Source organism: Indicator indicator, chromosome 30 (genome assembly GCF_027791375.1).
Source record: "Indicator indicator isolate 239-I01 chromosome 30, UM_Iind_1.1, whole genome shotgun sequence".
NCBI lineage: Eukaryota > Metazoa > Chordata > Aves > Piciformes > Indicatoridae > Indicator > Indicator indicator.
In genome coordinates this window covers 3,970,250-3,985,104 of record NC_072039.1, presented here as the reverse complement: position 1 = coordinate 3,985,104, position 14,855 = coordinate 3,970,250, and the positions used below count along the sequence as shown (strand labels likewise).

General features: G+C 54.0%; 2 protein-coding genes across 3 annotated transcripts; both read left to right on the top strand.

The window, feature by feature from the left end:
- Positions 1-495: 495 nt before the first annotated feature.
- LOC128977058 (aldehyde dehydrogenase family 3 member A2-like) lies at positions 496-6,405 on the top strand. 2 transcript variants are annotated; one of them, XM_054394526.1, is made up of 10 exons: positions 496-657; positions 1,047-1,278; positions 1,384-1,469; positions 2,316-2,524; positions 2,688-2,805; positions 2,941-3,082; positions 3,263-3,429; positions 3,926-4,025; positions 4,700-4,935; positions 6,368-6,405. In XM_054394526.1, the coding sequence occupies exons 1-10, from the start codon at positions 496-498 to the stop codon at positions 6,374-6,376; spliced, it is 1,461 nt and encodes a 486-aa protein (XP_054250501.1). In that variant the 3' UTR covers positions 6,377-6,405. The 2 variants fall into 2 exon arrangements, with proteins under 2 accessions (XP_054250501.1, XP_054250500.1); XM_054394525.1 differs by lacking the exon at positions 6,368-6,405 and adding an exon at positions 5,952-6,032.
- Positions 6,406-9,820: 3,415 nt separating this feature from the next.
- LOC128977069 (aldehyde dehydrogenase family 3 member A2-like) lies at positions 9,821-13,498 on the top strand. Its single transcript, XM_054394537.1, has 9 exons — positions 9,821-9,982; positions 10,203-10,434; positions 10,542-10,627; positions 10,717-10,925; positions 11,089-11,206; positions 11,342-11,483; positions 11,663-11,829; positions 12,425-12,524; positions 13,233-13,498. The coding sequence occupies exons 1-9, from the start codon at positions 9,821-9,823 to the stop codon at positions 13,496-13,498; spliced, it is 1,482 nt and encodes a 493-aa protein (XP_054250512.1).
- The last annotated feature ends 1,357 nt before the right edge of the window (positions 13,499-14,855 follow it).

Genomic DNA, 14,855 nt, shown 5'->3' with positions numbered 1-14,855 from the left:
ACCCGGGTGGGCGGAGGGGGCGCGGGGGTGGAGGGCGCTTCCCGGCGGTTTTGGGACCCTCCAGGGGGTGGGAGAACTGCGTTGAGGGCTTTCGTCTCGGCCCGGTTGGCACTCAGGGGTCGGTTGGGTTCCTCGGAGGGGCCGCCTCCGTTCGGCCGCCTCCGCCCTCGGCCTTGCGGGGTACTGCTCGGTGCGGGGAAAGGCCTCCGTCCCTGACCTCCGCCCCTGCCCGGCAGCGGTTGCTGTTGTACCATTTGCGCCCAGTGCGCCTTATCAAACTTTTTTTAAAGCACAAAACTGCAGCAATTTATTTCGGGTTTCAGAAAGATTGATCAGAGCTGGGACCGAGCAGCAGCAAGTCCCATCCCTCGAGGTGGGATTGCAGTGGTGGCTGAGTGTGGCCGGTGCTTGTGGGAAATGTCCCTCTCCAGCTGTAGGAGCGACGGCCCTGGTCAGCTGAGTCTTGCTGCTCTGTCCCCGCAGCGCTGAGCAGCCATGGAGAGGATGCAGCAGGTCGTGGGGCGGGCGAGAGCTGCCTTCAACTCGGGCCGGTGCCGCTCACTGGAGTTCAGGATCCAGCAGCTGAAGGCTCTGGAGAGGATGGTGAAGGAGAAGGAGAGGGAGATCCTGGCAGCTATCAAGGCAGATCTGCACAAGGTCTGGACTGGGAAGTTTCTTCTGTCAGTCATGCACAGACAGTGATCAGCATGGAAGGGAAAATGGGGAGGCTGAGGGCTGCTTTTGCTGATGTCCTTCATGGTCCTGGCCCTCACTGAGGCCTGCTAAGGTCTGCTGTCACCACTGCTAAGGAGCTAGTCTGAGATGCGACTGGAAAGGCAGGTCCTGGCTGTCAGGTTTTGCCTGCTGTCATACACTGAACCCCGCACGCCCAGACCCATTGCCTTCTGTCAGGGATCCTTTGAGACAGCACTGCCAGTATCAGACACTTAGAACCAACAGAATTGACCTTGTTTGCTGAGCTGCTGAAGTGGGTGTGGGAGGGGGGTGCCTTTGCTGACCCCTCTCCAAGCTCCCTGTTCTTGCAGTGTGGGCACAACGCATACAGCCATGAGGTAATGGGAGTGTTGGGGGAGCTGGCCCTGACCATGGAGAAGTTGTCATCCTGGGCAGCTCCTCAGCCTGTGAAGAGGAACCTGCTGACAATGAGGGATGAAGCCTTCATCCGCTATGAGCCGCTGGGAGTGGTGCTGATCATCGGGGCCTGGAACTACCCTTTTGTCCTGGTCATGCATCCTTTGATTGGGGCCATTGCAGCAGGTGGGGACCTGCTTCAGCCCCTGTCCTTCCTGGGGCTGGGTGGACACTGCAAGAGGCAGGAGAGGAGTGTAAGGGCTCAATGGCTGTGCTGCATTTGTCTTGTAGGCAATGCTGTGGTGGTGAAGCCATCAGAGGTCAGTGAAAACACAGCTCGGCTGATTGCTGATCTCCTCCCTCAGTACCTTGATCGGGTGAGTGTGGTCCTGTTCTGATGAGATTGTCTTGAGGAAATATCTGGCCTGCATTTGAAGGGCTAGAGTCGTGTCAGTTGCCTACTTTTGCCAAAGGAGTTTAAGCAGGAGGTACAGGAAGGGCTGAATTACTCATAGAGCACTAACATGTTGCCATGTACTTCATACCTTTGCATAACCTAATGTGCTTATATAACACTGCTGCAACATGACATCCCTTCTGACATTGAACACCCTGTGAAGAGGTGTGTGTGTTTACCTCTCACTGCAGTAGCTGCTTCCTTCTCTGCAGGGCTAGGAATGCCCCTAGGTGAACACAAGTTTGTGCTAGATGCTGCCTGTGCCTGGCTCTTCCTAAGGACTGGGTGCCATTTACTCTGTAGCAGCATGTCCTGGGTTTCCCCGTCCTGCCAAACCACACTGAGAGCAGGATGTGTTGTTTCTCTGCTTCTCTGGCAGCTCTGACATCCATTGCAGTGTGTCCCTGGGGCTGTTTCTCTCTCAGCACAGCTCTACTGGGAGCTTCCTCCAAGGACTTAGCATTTTCTTGATGTAGGATGAGAGCTGAGGAAGGAGGCAGCCCTCGGGGTGGCCAGTGATTGTACATGCCCTGAGGTTTAATCTTCAGGAGCAACTCCATGGCCTGATTCAGCCCTGGCTACAAACTCCCAATTCTTTTAGTTCAAATGAAACTTGAATTTCAGAGATGGAGCAGAGCTTTTCTCTGTTCTCAATCTTTTGTTCAGCTGTTAACACAGCTCCCAAGTGAGCCTTCCCCATGCAGAGCTGCTGCCTTGACACATGTGCTTTAAATCATGGTAACTATAAGGCTTGTTTGCCCCACAGGATCTGTACCCCGTGGTCACTGGAGGAGTGCCTGAGACCACAGAGCTGCTGAAACAGAGATTTGATCACATCCTCTACACTGGCAACTCCGCAGTGGGCAAAATCGTGATGGCAGCGGCAGCCAAGCACCTGACGCCGGTCACCCTGGAGCTGGGTGGGAAGAGTCCCTGCTACATCGACAGGGACTGTGACCTGGCTGTCGCCTGCAGGTCAGGCTCTTGGAGCCCTTGGTGGGGTGTGAACGGTGGGACAGGGCAGGGGGACATCCGTGGGCTGTTGTCCCCAGCCTGTGGGTGTCCTTCAGGCGTTTTCGGCTGGGCTGTGGGGTCTGAAGGGACTGAGCCCAGGGAAACCTTCTGCCTGTGCCCGCAGGCGGATAACGTGGGGCAAGTACATGAACTGTGGGCAAACCTGCATCGCCCCTGACTACATCCTCTGTGACCCATCCATTCAGAGCAAGGTGGTGGAGAACATCAAGGCCACTCTGCAGGTGAGCGTGGAGTTGCTGGAGCTGTGGCAGTTGTCCCCATTACAGGCCAGGTGTGAGGTCCTGGAGCGGCAGCCCTGTGCTGTGGCTGTTGCAGAGGTCTCTTGAGCACTTTGGTTCTGCTGTGCCCTTTGTCAGGAGTTCTATGGGGCAGATGTGAAGTCGTCTCCTGATTACGAAAGGATCATCAACAAGCGCCACTTCAAGAGGATCCTGGGCCTGCTGGAAGGGCAGAAGATTGCTCATGGGGGAGAGACTGATGAGGCCTCCTGCTTCATAGGTACCTCTGGTAGCTGTTGCGGGGGGGCAGCTGGAGGCTGGGCCCTTGTGCTGTGGTAGCCTTTTGCGTGTGTCTGTGGCTTGCTCGGGGTGTGTTGTGTGCAGGCAGTGCCCACCCAAGAGAAGGTGCTGTGATGGACCACCCCTTCTGTCCTGCTCACACCATCTCTCTTCCCCTCAGCACCCACCATCCTCACCGACGTTTCTCCAGAGTCAAAGGTGATGGAGGAGGAAATCTTTGGACCAGTCCTCCCCATTGTGACTGTGAAGAGTGTGGAGGAAGCCATTGAGTTCATCAACCGTCGGGAGAAGCCTCTTGCCCTCTATGTCTTCTCCAACAACAAGGAGGTGAGTCTGGGCTGTGCTCCCTGTGGAGGTGTCTGTGTGCAATTCACTCCTGAGCTTGGCCCACCCCAGGCCTGACTCCCCCCAGGGTCTCTGTTGTCTCCTCTTTGCCTGTGAATCACAGCCTCACAGGGGACCATGAGTGTCCCCAGAGCTGCTGGAAGTTCCCAGTCTCTTGCTGGAGTTCTTCATATTTGCATGACTGATGCAAGGGATAAAATCCTGTGTTTCATCTTTGGTGCCATGTAGTCTTTCATGATCAATTTAGTTACTTTTAATATATTCCTAGGGAGGAAAGTTCCCAGGTTTCCATCTTTTCCATTCCTCTTCTGAACCTTTCCTCTTCAGTACTGTGTGAAGAGGGCTTCTCAGAGCTGTCAGACAGGGAAAGGGATGTGATGGGCTGTGGGCTCAGCTCCCTTCCTAGTCCTGCTCAGTTAAACTGTCTGGTCTCTGCTGGGCCTTTTTAAGGGTTGGTTTGTTTGCTTTCTCTTGCCAGTTAATCAAAAAAGTCATCTCAGAAACCTCCAGTGGGGGCTTTACTGGAAATGATGTCATCATGCATTTCTTCCTCTCAACCTTACCTTTTGGTGGTGTTGGTAAGTTACTGGAGCTCCTCCAAGTGTTGTGTTGCTGCAGGGTGTGACCCAGGGAACAGCAGCAGATGGTTTGTGTCCAGGTACCCCAGTGCCTGTTACAGCCAAAGGGTTTCTGTGTAGCACCTCTCAATAATAAATTCTGGGAGTATGTTTGGATCAGGCCAAAAGAGAAAAACGCATGAACCAGCAGTATTCTGCTGCTGGGAGCAGCAGGAACACTCCTAAAAAAACTGAAGTGCACCCTGTAAAACTCCTCAGGAGCCCCTTCTCACACAGCACTGTTTGGATCTTAGAGCTTTGGTGTGGTGCTCTGAAAGGGAGCTAAATCCAGGGATGAGCTGGAGATGGTCCCAGGTACAGCAACAGTGCATGCAGGGGCACAAGTACTGGAGAGTGTGTAGTGAGAAGGAGCTGAGGAAGAAGAGGGATGGAGTACAGGTGGACATCTGGGAGACTGAGAAGCGCTGCAGAGAGGAAGGATCAGTTGTGTCCTCTCTGCAGGAACGCAGAGGAGAAGTTGTGCAAGGAAGCAGATGCAGGGTGGGTAAGGCACATGGCAGCTGGCAAGCAACTGGAATTCTCCTGTGCTGCTGCTTGCCCTGCCGGCGGCCTCTAGCGGCCGAGGTCTGAGTGGCTGAGCCTGCGGTGAGGGCTGCCTGGCTTCTGTCCCTCAGGAAACAGTGGGATGGGAGCCTACCACGGGAAGCACAGCTTCGAGACCTTCTCCCACCGCCGTTCCTGCTTGATCAAGGACCTGAAGATGGAAGGGACTAACAGCCTCCGGTACCCCCCCAGCAGCCAGAAGAAGGTGGATTGGGCCAAGTTCTTCCTCTTGAAGCGGTTTAACAAGGGCCAAATTGGCCTGGCTGTGTTGGCCCTGCTGGGGATCATGGCAGCAGTGGTATTCAAGGTGAGCTTTGGGTCTTTGCCATCTCTCTGGGTGCATGTGCAATCCATCTGATCTTCTGCGGGTTCACTCTTTGCAGCTGTAGCCCTTCCTTAGACCCTGGCCTGATTTTTCAGTCTGGGAACTGATGATATCTGGCCCATCTGAAACTGTCACGGTCTGCTTCTCCCTCTTGCAAGTGGTATCTAGGACAGGAATGTCCTCAGGTCACCTAGGCTGTTGTGTCTTGGTAGGTGACAGCTGTGAGAAGCTCCCTCCAGGGGCAGAGGCTGGTGTGTTTTGGACAGGTTAGGTAGGAGTGGATTCAATTCCCAGGCTTTCTTCAGCAGTGCTGTGATCCGCTCCACAGCCTAGCCCAAGTGGCTGCTGCTCTGGGCTCTGGTATCCTGGGGAAGGGAGGTTGTGTCCTACTGCCAAGGGCTACAATGAGCTCTTGCTCCTCACCCTGTTGCAGCCCCTGTCTGACCTTAGCTCCCATTATTTCCATTTCCTTCTCTGCTTCTGGCTGGGTAGTGCAGAAGGGTGGGATGTCCTCCCTGCTCTGCCGGGGGCTGACGCTTGCTGGTGCCAGCTGGAGAACTTGAGATGCCTCCTTAGGTAGAGGTATAAAATCTAAAACTCCAAGTGGGATTTCTGGTAATGCTACATGGATGATGGACCAAATGCTATGTCTGCCTATGCTGGTTGCTCCTTCCAAAGCTCAGCTGTTCATCCTACCCATCCCTGCCCTGAGGGTTTAGTAACTGACTTTATGGAGCAGCCACTGAGGGGACAGGAGGTGGCAGTGTAGATCAGGACTCTGCCCTTCAGTCTGTTCCGTGTAGTTCCTGCTGCAAGGAGATGTGCAGGAGCCCAACAAGCCAGAAGTAACCTACCTGCTTGCATGTTTGAGTTGAGAAGGCACAAGAGCCAGCAGCTGGCTCGGGCCTTGGAGCAGCAGCCAGGCCATGTCTAGGTGAATGGCTTCTCAGTGAAGGGGGGGAACTCACAGCATCTTGAAACCGTTTGGGTTTTCTCAGAATCACCACTCTGTGCTGAAGAGAAAAGCCCTCTTGATTGTGCTGGCTGTGCAGAGGCTGGGCTGGCCCAGAGTATGGTAAGGAGGAGCAGGTTTCAGAGCACTGCTGTGGCTGTCACAGTGAGGTAGGAGCCTTTTTCTTCTCCTGTGTGTAGACCTGGTTTGAGATTGTGCAAAGCCACATCAGAGTAGTGAATGCAAAAGGTTCCCCCAGAGCCAGCACGCAATGCTCTGCCTGGCAGCACTCCGAGCTGCAGCACTCAGGATAACCACAGTCAGTGCATGCCCAGGGGGCAGGAGGGCCCTGGGGAGCTCACCCTGAGTGAGGGGGCTTCACTTCAGGCTGTTCTAGAAAGGGAATTGGCTTTATCTCAGCAAATCCTTCACAAGACCTTGGTGTTGTGTTTTCTTTCACAGATGGTTTAAGGCTGAAGAGAGGAGGAGATGCCAAGTGCAAGCCACACTCAGTGCTCGCTTTGTGCCTGCTGCCTTGAGCTGGGGAGTCCCTTCTTTTTCCTTTGTATTGGGTTCTTTCAGTGAGCTGCTGAGCACACAGCATACCCTTAGAGAGACACTAATCAGGAGAAAGCTCAGGTTCCTGTTTACTGAACAGCCACGTTGAAACAGAGGGACCAGTGGTGCAAATCCTCAAAAGGACTGCAGAGCAAGAGATACCAGCCCCTGCCTCCACCCCATGCCACACAGAACTCTGCTCCTAGGGACACACATGCTGTGTCTTGGACCAAATCCCTCAGCTGCCCTCAGTGACAAACAGGAGCTGAAGTTTCAGCTGTCACTGGGTTGTCAGGTTTTTCCCTGCAGGTTTCTGTTGTGCTCTGGACAGCCACCCTTTTGGTGATGAGTCTGAAGCAGACTGTGCTGGCTGCTACCACTAGTGGTGCTTGTGAATAAACCCAGGGAGGTTCCCCTTGCACGTTTAATTGAGGTGAAACATTCATGGGTCTTTGCAAACCAGAAGCATCTGCAGCTGGGATTCAGCCCTTTCTGGGGCTCTGGGTTTCATCCTGTGCCTGTCACAATTATTTGGCAGTTAGAAAGTGGCAAAGATGATGGCTGCACTGCCTGTGCTCTGCAGATAAGAGTATCTAACACTGATACAAAAGAGCTTCCAGGCCTGTTTGGAGAAGGGAGAATCAAAACTGCCCTGTTGAGGATTAGCCCCTGTCAGCCACTCACTGGCTCCCTCAGTGGAACAGGGAAGGGAATCAGGAGGATCAAAGTGAGAAGCCTTGTAGGCTGAGTTAATAGGTGAAGTGAAGCTGGATGTGCAAACAGATGAAGCAATCCATTGGTTACTTCCCTTCAGCAGGCAGGTGTTCAGCCATCCCGGAGAGCAGGGTTCCAGCACCTAGTGGTGACTTGGGCAAATTTGTCAAAGCTCTGTGTCCACTCCACCTTCCTCTTCTTTGCCTCGTCAGCTTTTATCACTGAGCACAACACCACATGGTCTGAAATGTCCCTTTGGTCAGCTGGGGTCAGCTCTTCCAGCTGTGTCCCCTCTCCATTTCTTGCTGTCCTCCACCTATGGACTGGTGGGATGAGAAATGGAGACTGTGACACTGTGCCAGCACTGTTCAGCAGCAGCTAAACCATGAGTGTGCTACCAGCACTGCTTCAGTCCCAAATCCAAACCACAGCACTGTCCTACTGTGAAGAAACTGAGTGGCAAAAATTAACTCCATCCCAGTCAGAACCAGTACAAACCTGTTCCTGACCAGAATCCTCCAAGGAAAAACAGTTACTGAAAGAGTGTGTGTACATACTCCTCTGTGTTACAGCTTCTGGGGCTGCTATAAGCTTGCACTGAGAGGTAATGTGGGGCTTGTTCTAGCCTGGGGAGAGGATGCTGGAGGAAAAATTAAGGTGAAAAGGACGTGAGAAATGTTAATTTTTAAAGAAGTGAAAATATAAAGATTATTACTAAATGCAATTGCTCACTGTAGAGAATTACTGTGCAATAAGGTGGGATTTCTTCATGTCTGCTGAAAATCCATATGCTAAGCCTTTTTAATGATATATTTTGCAAGTACTAAATAAACACAGGATTTAAATAATAATCTGAGCCTGGTTAAGTCCCTGCTGTCTCCTGAGGTAATCCTGCCCATGTTCTGCTGCTCCCTGCTCTGCTGTGGCTGGCCCAAACATCACACACGTGTTGCAAGGTGCCTCTGATCCAGTGCAGAAGTGCAGGTCCCTGGCATGATGACCTCCTGCTCATGGGGAAGGATCTCTCAGAGCTCTGGCAGGACAGCATAAGCAGGATGCCAAAGAGATGCCTGGAGCTAGGCAGGGTGTGAGGTGTGGTGATGCTGGCAGCTGTGGAGAAACTGGACAGTTTTTCTTGGTCCACAGGAGGGCCACAAAGGTGATCAGAGGGCTGGAGCACCTCTCCTACAAAAACGAACTGAAAGATTTGGAGCTGTTCAGCCTGGAGAAGAGAAGGCTCCAGGGAGTCCTTAATGCTGCATTTCAGTATCTGAAGGGGACCTACAGCAAGGCTGGGGAGGGACTGTTTAGTAGAAGGGCCTGTGGTGACAGGACAAGGGGCAGTGATTTGAAAGTGGAGCAGGGGACATTTAGGTTGGACATCAGGAGGGAGTTCTTTACAATGAGAGTGGTAAAATAGTGGAACAGGCTGCCCAGGGCTGTGATTGAGGCCCCATCCCTGGAGACATTCAACATCAGGCTCAATGTGGCCCTGGGCAGCCTGATCTAGTTGTCCCTGCTGACTGCAGGAGGGGGTTGGACAAGATGAAGCTCCTTTCCAAGCCAGTGCAATCTGTGAATCCAGTCCCAGCCTGTGCAAACCTACCCCCTGCTGCCCCCCAGCCGCAGGCACTGCCCATCTGGGGGGGTGTTAAACCCAGCTGACAGCCTGGGCTGTGTTCGTTGGCTGCCAGCAGCTGCTGCAGCAGCCTGAAAGTGCTCCCCTGGCCCTGTGCAACCAGCATGGGCAGAGCCTTGGGGTCTCACAATCCCACAGGGGCAGCTGGATGCAGCCATGCAGGGCTCCCACATTCCTGGTGCCAGGATATATCTGGGTAAAGGGCCTCTTGTGTCTAGCAAGAGCCTGAGGCAGGTGTCCTCTTGTGGGAGGAGAGAGAGCTCCAAGCCATATTAGGGGAAGGGCTTGCAACTGCCTGCACTCATCGTGGGAGACTGGCAGAGAGAGAGAAGCTTCTCTGCAGGTAACTTTCTTTTTTACTTCATTTTTGGAATGAATCATCTGCTTTCTTGGCTGGGAGGCTGGGATTGGGGCTGTGTCCCACAGCTGCAGAGGTGGGTAGGGAAGGGCAGATGGCAAAGGTTGCAAGGGAACCTTAGTGTCTCGTTCAGGCAGGGACTGCAGGAAGAGCTCTTGTCCTGGCTAAAAGGTGAAGTAGTGCTGCCAGAAAGCAGGACAAAACCTCTGCGAGGGCTGTCAGGTTTGCACAAAGCCATGTGGGCACCTTGAGGTTATGGGGGAAACAGGCATGAGCTGGCTCCAGGTACACAGCTCCACTTCCAGCTGGCTGCACACCAAGACCATGGCCATCTCCATGTTTCAGCCTCCCTGTGAGCAAAGGGTAGGGTGGGTGGTGGGTTTAAGGGTATGTCCAAGTTAGAGGAAAGCACCTACAGAACAGGATCTATCCATCCCAAGGGATGCTAGATTGCCATCAGAGCTGGTGTCTGTTAGTGGACCCTGTGCAGGTAGGAGCAGTTTCTATGGAAGGAGAATATCTCCTTATTTTGCTACAGGTAGGACATCTCTTCATGGTGTCCTCAGTGTTCCCAGGCTTGAGCAGCCCTCAAAGGCCCTGTGGTCAGCTGAGTCTTGCTGGTCAGTCTCTGCAGTGCTGAGCAGCCATGGAGAGGATACAGGAGGTCGTGGGGCGGGCGAGAGCTGCCTTCAACTCGGGCCGGTGCCGCTCACTGGAGTTCAGGATCCAGCAGCTGAAAGCTCTGCAGAGGATGGTGAAGGAAAAGGAGAGGGAGATCCTGGCAGCCATGAAGACAGATCTGCACAAGGTGTGTGTTGTTGGTGGTGGGAGATCTCTCCCTTCTGCTGTGCATGGACAGTGATCAGCCCTGAGGAAAGCAGCAACTCCCAGGGCTGCCTTCACCATGCCAGACGACTTCTAATGTCTGCATGGTCCTGGATGATTTTGCTGTGCCTCCCTGGGCAGGTGCAGTGGGTGTGGGAGCTGGGTGCCTTTGCTGGCCCATCCCAAGCTCCCTGTTGTTACAGTGTGGGCACAAAGCATTCATCTATGAGATGGTAATTGTGCTGGAGGAGCTGGCCCTGGCCACGGGCAGGCTGCCATCCTGGGCAGCCCCTCAGCCTGTGAAGAGGAACCTGCTGTCGATAAGGGATAAGCTCTACACCTGCTTTGAGCCGCTGGGAGTGGTGCTGGTCACAGGGACCTGGAACTACCCCTTCTTGACAGTCATGCAGCCTTTGATTGGGGCCATTGCAGCAGGTGGGGACCTGCTTCAGCCCCTGTCCTTCCAGGGGCTGTGGGTGGGTACAGCAGGAGGCAGGAGAGGAGTGTTAAGGCTCAATAGCTGTGCTGCATTTGACTTGTAGGCAATGCTGTGGTGGTGAAGCCATCAGAGGTCAGTGAGAACACAGCTCAGCTGATTGCTGATCTCCTCCCTCAGTACCTTGACCAGGTGAGTGTGGGTCTCCATCAGTCCCTGGGTTTCTTTGTGACACAGTGATGAGCTGTACTGGGGTGACCCCCCCACATCTTTCCCTGCAGGATCTGTACCCCGTGGTCACTGGAGGAGTGCCTGAGACCACAGAGCTGCTGAAACAGAGATTTGATCACATCCTCTACACTGGCAACTCCGCAGTGGGCAAAATCGTGATGGCAGCGGCAGCCAAGCACCTGACGCCGGTCACCCTGGAGCTGGGTGGGAAGAGTCCCTGCTACATCGACAGGGACTGTGACCTGGCTGTCGCCTGCAGGTCAGGCTCTTGGAGCCCTTGGTGGGGTGTGAGCGGTGGGACAGGGCAGGGGGACATCCGTGGGCTGTTGTCCCCAGCCTGTGGGTGTCCTTCAGGCGTTTTCGGCTGGGCTGTGGGGTCTGAAGAGACTGAGCCCAGGGAAACCTTCTGCCTGTGCCCGCAGGCGGATAACGTGGGGCAAGTACATGAACTGTGGGCAAACCTGCATCGCCCCTGACTACATCCTCTGTGACCCATCCATTCAGAGCAAGGTGGTGGAGAACATCAAGGCCACTCTGCAGGTGAGCGTGGAGTTGCTGGAGCTGTGGCAGTTGTCCCCATTACAGGCCAGGTGTGAGGTCCTGGAGCGGCAGCCCTGTGCTGTGGCTGTTGCAGAGGTCTCTTGAGCACTTTGGTTCTGCTGTGCCCTTTGTCAGGAGTTCTATGGGGCAGATGTGAAGTCGTCTCCTGATTACGAAAGGATCATCAACAAGCGCCACTTCAAGAGGATCCTGGGCCTGCTGGAAGGGCAGAAGATTGCTCATGGGGGAGAGACTGATGAGGCCTCCTGCTTCATAGGTACCTCTGGTAGCTGTTGGGGGGGGCAGCTGGAGGCTGGGCCCTTGTGCTGTGGTAGCCTTTTGCGTGTGTCTGTGGCTTGCTCGGGGTGTGTTGTGTGCAGGCAGTGCCCACCCAAGAGAAGGTGCTGTGATGGACCACCCCTTCTGTCCTGCTCACACCATCTCTCTTCCCCTCAGCACCCACCATCCTCACCGACGTTTCTCCAGAGTCAAAGGTGATGGAGGAGGAAATCTTTGGACCAGTCCTCCCCATTGTGACTGTGAAGAGTGTGGAGGAAGCCATTGAGTTCATCAACCGTCGGGAGAAGCCTCTTGCCCTCTATGTCTTCTCCAACAACAAGGAGGTGAGTCTGGGCTGTGCTCCCTGTGGAGGTGTCTGTGTGCAATTCACTCCTGAGCTTGGCCCACCCCAGGCCTGACTCCCCACAGGGTCTCTGTTGTCTCCTCTTTGCCTGTGAATCACAGCCTCACAGGGGACCATGAGTGTCCCCAGAGCTGCTGGAAGCTCCCAGTCTCCTGCTGCAGGACTCTGGGTTTGCACAGCTCCCCGTGCACCTTGGTTGCCAGCCCATGCTGGTGGATTCAGTTTCCTTGTTATGTCTCACGCCCGGGATCCAGGCTCTGTTGTGCCAGGTCAGGAATTTGTGGCAGAGCTCTGCAATGACACAACAGCCTCAGGTAGTTCAGGTGGGAGGGCTGAGGAGCAGCCCAGGCTCTGGCTCAGGCACAACCTGTCCCACTGAGAGAGAGCCTTTTCATTTTGTGTCTGTTCATGCTGGGCTGAGCTTGTGCTCCCTCAAGGAGCAAGGCACAGCCTGTCCCCACCACAAAGTGGCGTGCAGGCATCACCTTTGACACCTATCTCCTCTGCTACATGCTGGGATGTTGTTGGCCCATCTTGATTTCCCTCTGTTTTGTGCCATCTCTCATTGTGGGCAGCTGATCACAAGGATGGTATCAGAGACCTCCAGTGGTGGTGTGACAGTGAATGATGTCGTCATACAATATGGGCTTCTGAGTCTGCCCTTTGGTGGTGTGGGTAAGTCCTTGCTCCATCCTAAACACCTGGTTTCAGTCTCCCATCAGCAACCTCAGACCCAGGTGCCATCATGGGCATCTGGCAGTTCAGGAACTTGCAGCTCTGTTTTTTTCCATTAATATTTTCACTGCTCCTTTATAAAAAGGCTCATTAGTGGCTGGAGCAGTTGGTGCCTGTAAACCCTCTAGGAAGGCCCTCTGGCACATCTATCCACAGCTCAGGTTCTCCTGCACTGGGGCATGGGATAAAGTTGCCTGTGGCCAAGCAGCTGGTTGAGCTGGTTCATGGCTTTGTAGGAGAGACCCCCTGGCTGTGGGTAGAGTGCTGAGGTCTTGGGTGTTTCTGATGGCAGGTTGTTGAATGTCTTCTTTATATCTTACTGCTTGAAATGCCAGACCCTGTCCCTCCTGTCCCCTGCCCCAGTCTGAATATGGTGGGAGAAGCAGAGCTGGATCCTGGGAAGGAGAGGGCTGGTGCCATCAACACTCAAGGGTGGATGCACACAACCTAGCAGTGAACTCAAGGCAGTGAGCAGCTCCTCACTTGTTTCTGTGCAGTTATTAAAGCTGCCCTTGGGGAGCAGAGCAGCCACTCCAGAGGGGGAAGCACCACAGTCATGGTGTCTCTGTGTCCTGGGGGCTGCCAAACAGAATCTCAGCAATGTAACTGTCACTGTGCACAGCATGACCTGGCTGGGTTGTGTCTCAGGCAACAGTGGGATGGGCACCTGCCATGGCAAGCACAGCTTTGAGACCTTCTCCCACCGCCGCTCCTACTTGATCAAGGACCTGAAGATGGAGATTTTGAACCTATGGCGGTATCCACCTAGCAGCCAGAAGAAGATGGATTTGGTCAAGCTTTTTGTCTTTATGCAGCTTAACAAGAGCCAAATGGCACTGGTCATCTTGGCCCTGCTGGGGATTGTGGCAGCAGTGGTGATAAAGGTGAGCTTTGGGTCTGTGCTGTCCGCATGAGCCCCCAGCTGTGTCCCCTCAGCCCCCCTCATCCTGTTGCTTCGGGCTCTGCTCCCTTCCCCGTGGGACTCAGCCTTGTTTTGGGGCCTCTCCAGATGCTGTCACCACGGTAGAGGGGTGATCAGCAGTCTGGACTTGTAACCTGCCACTCACTCCCTTCAGTCCTAGTGCTGAAATTTTTTCTGCAATTCCATCACTTCTGAGGCAGCAGGGAATGAAATGCACCCAAAGCAGAGCAGCTCTGGGCAGGGGGCTCTAGCTCCTGCTTGAAACAGGAACTGCACTGTTGGGTCATGCCTCAGCAGAGAGTGGTGGCAGAAGGAAGAAGGAAGCATCTGCCCTGCTTTGCAAGCAGGAGCCCATCTAAAGCCTCTTGGCCTCCTTTGTCACAAGGAGGGCATCCAAACAAAGTCTGTTGTTACTGAGCCTCTCACCTACGCAATGCCTTGCTTGATCCCCACAGAGCTGCCTCCCACCAGCACTAAGCCTAACAAAATGTTGATCTTATTGATGGGAACAGGCCAGACTGGTTGTCCCCAGCAGCCTGCCCATAGCAGAGGGAAAGAGCCTCTAAGAACTTAGAACCATAGAACAGTTTTGCTTAGAAGACCTTTAAGATCATTGAGTCCAACCATTAGCCCGGCACTGACGGGTCCCCACTAAACCATGTCCCAGCTTGTAACACCTGGTCCTTGAAAGGGCTCATGACTGAACAGGGGATGTTTTGTTGCAGGGGAAAACACTTTTAGCCATCTAGGGTGTGCAATGGCTACCTGAGGTGACAGCAGAGGTTTTCTGAGCTGTGGCCACACTCTGTCCCAAGGACCTGAGGATCACCACTGGCCATCGCACCACTGGTGCAAAGCCTTTGCGGCTGCTGGGGGCAAGACTGCTGTGACCAGGAGTCCCAGGTCTGAGGAAGACCTTGGGCAGAGTGGCTGAGCACCACCCAACTCACCTGTCATCGAATTTCCTTTTTTTTTTTTTTTTTTTTTTTTTGTTGTTGCTTTAATGGTTTCATTTACCTCCAAACTTGTAACTGGAAGCTGACTTACACTTGAATAAAAATTTTGGTTTACTCTGAAAGCCACCCAGAGCTGGGCAAGCCCCACATGCTCCAGGCTCCCACATGGGCTGCAGCTCCCTGCGTCAGATCTTGCCCTGCTCCTGCCCTCAGCCTCACCCAAAGGAGCCATGCTGAGTCCAGCTGGGTTTAGCCTTTATTTGGCATGGAGCAGTGGTGTGAGCCAGGCCATGCTCGGTGCCAGTCAGTGGGTGCCAGCCAGCAGCATGGGCTGGAGAGGATCATCCACATGCTCAGAGTGCATCAGGCACCCCAGAGCAGAGGTTTGGGCTC

Bases quoted from the DNA above. Each gene is read 5' to 3' on its own strand.
- LOC128977069 (XM_054394537.1), top strand. From the start codon at position 9,821: ATGGAGAGGATACAGGAGGTCGTGGGGCGGGCGAGAGCTGCCTTCAAC. The intron at 9,983-10,202 runs GTGTGTGTTGTT...CTGTTGTTACAG, and splicing joins TGAAGACAGATCTGCACAAG to TGTGGGCACAAAGCATTCAT. The intron at 10,926-11,088 runs GTCAGGCTCTTG...CTGTGCCCGCAG, and splicing joins GACCTGGCTGTCGCCTGCAG to GCGGATAACGTGGGGCAAGT.
- LOC128977058 (XM_054394525.1), top strand. From the start codon at position 496: ATGGAGAGGATGCAGCAGGTCGTGGGGCGGGCGAGAGCTGCCTTCAAC. The intron at 3,083-3,262 runs GTACCTCTGGTA...TCTTCCCCTCAG, and splicing joins TGAGGCCTCCTGCTTCATAG to CACCCACCATCCTCACCGAC. The intron at 3,430-3,925 runs GTGAGTCTGGGC...TTCTCTTGCCAG, and splicing joins TCTTCTCCAACAACAAGGAG to TTAATCAAAAAAGTCATCTC.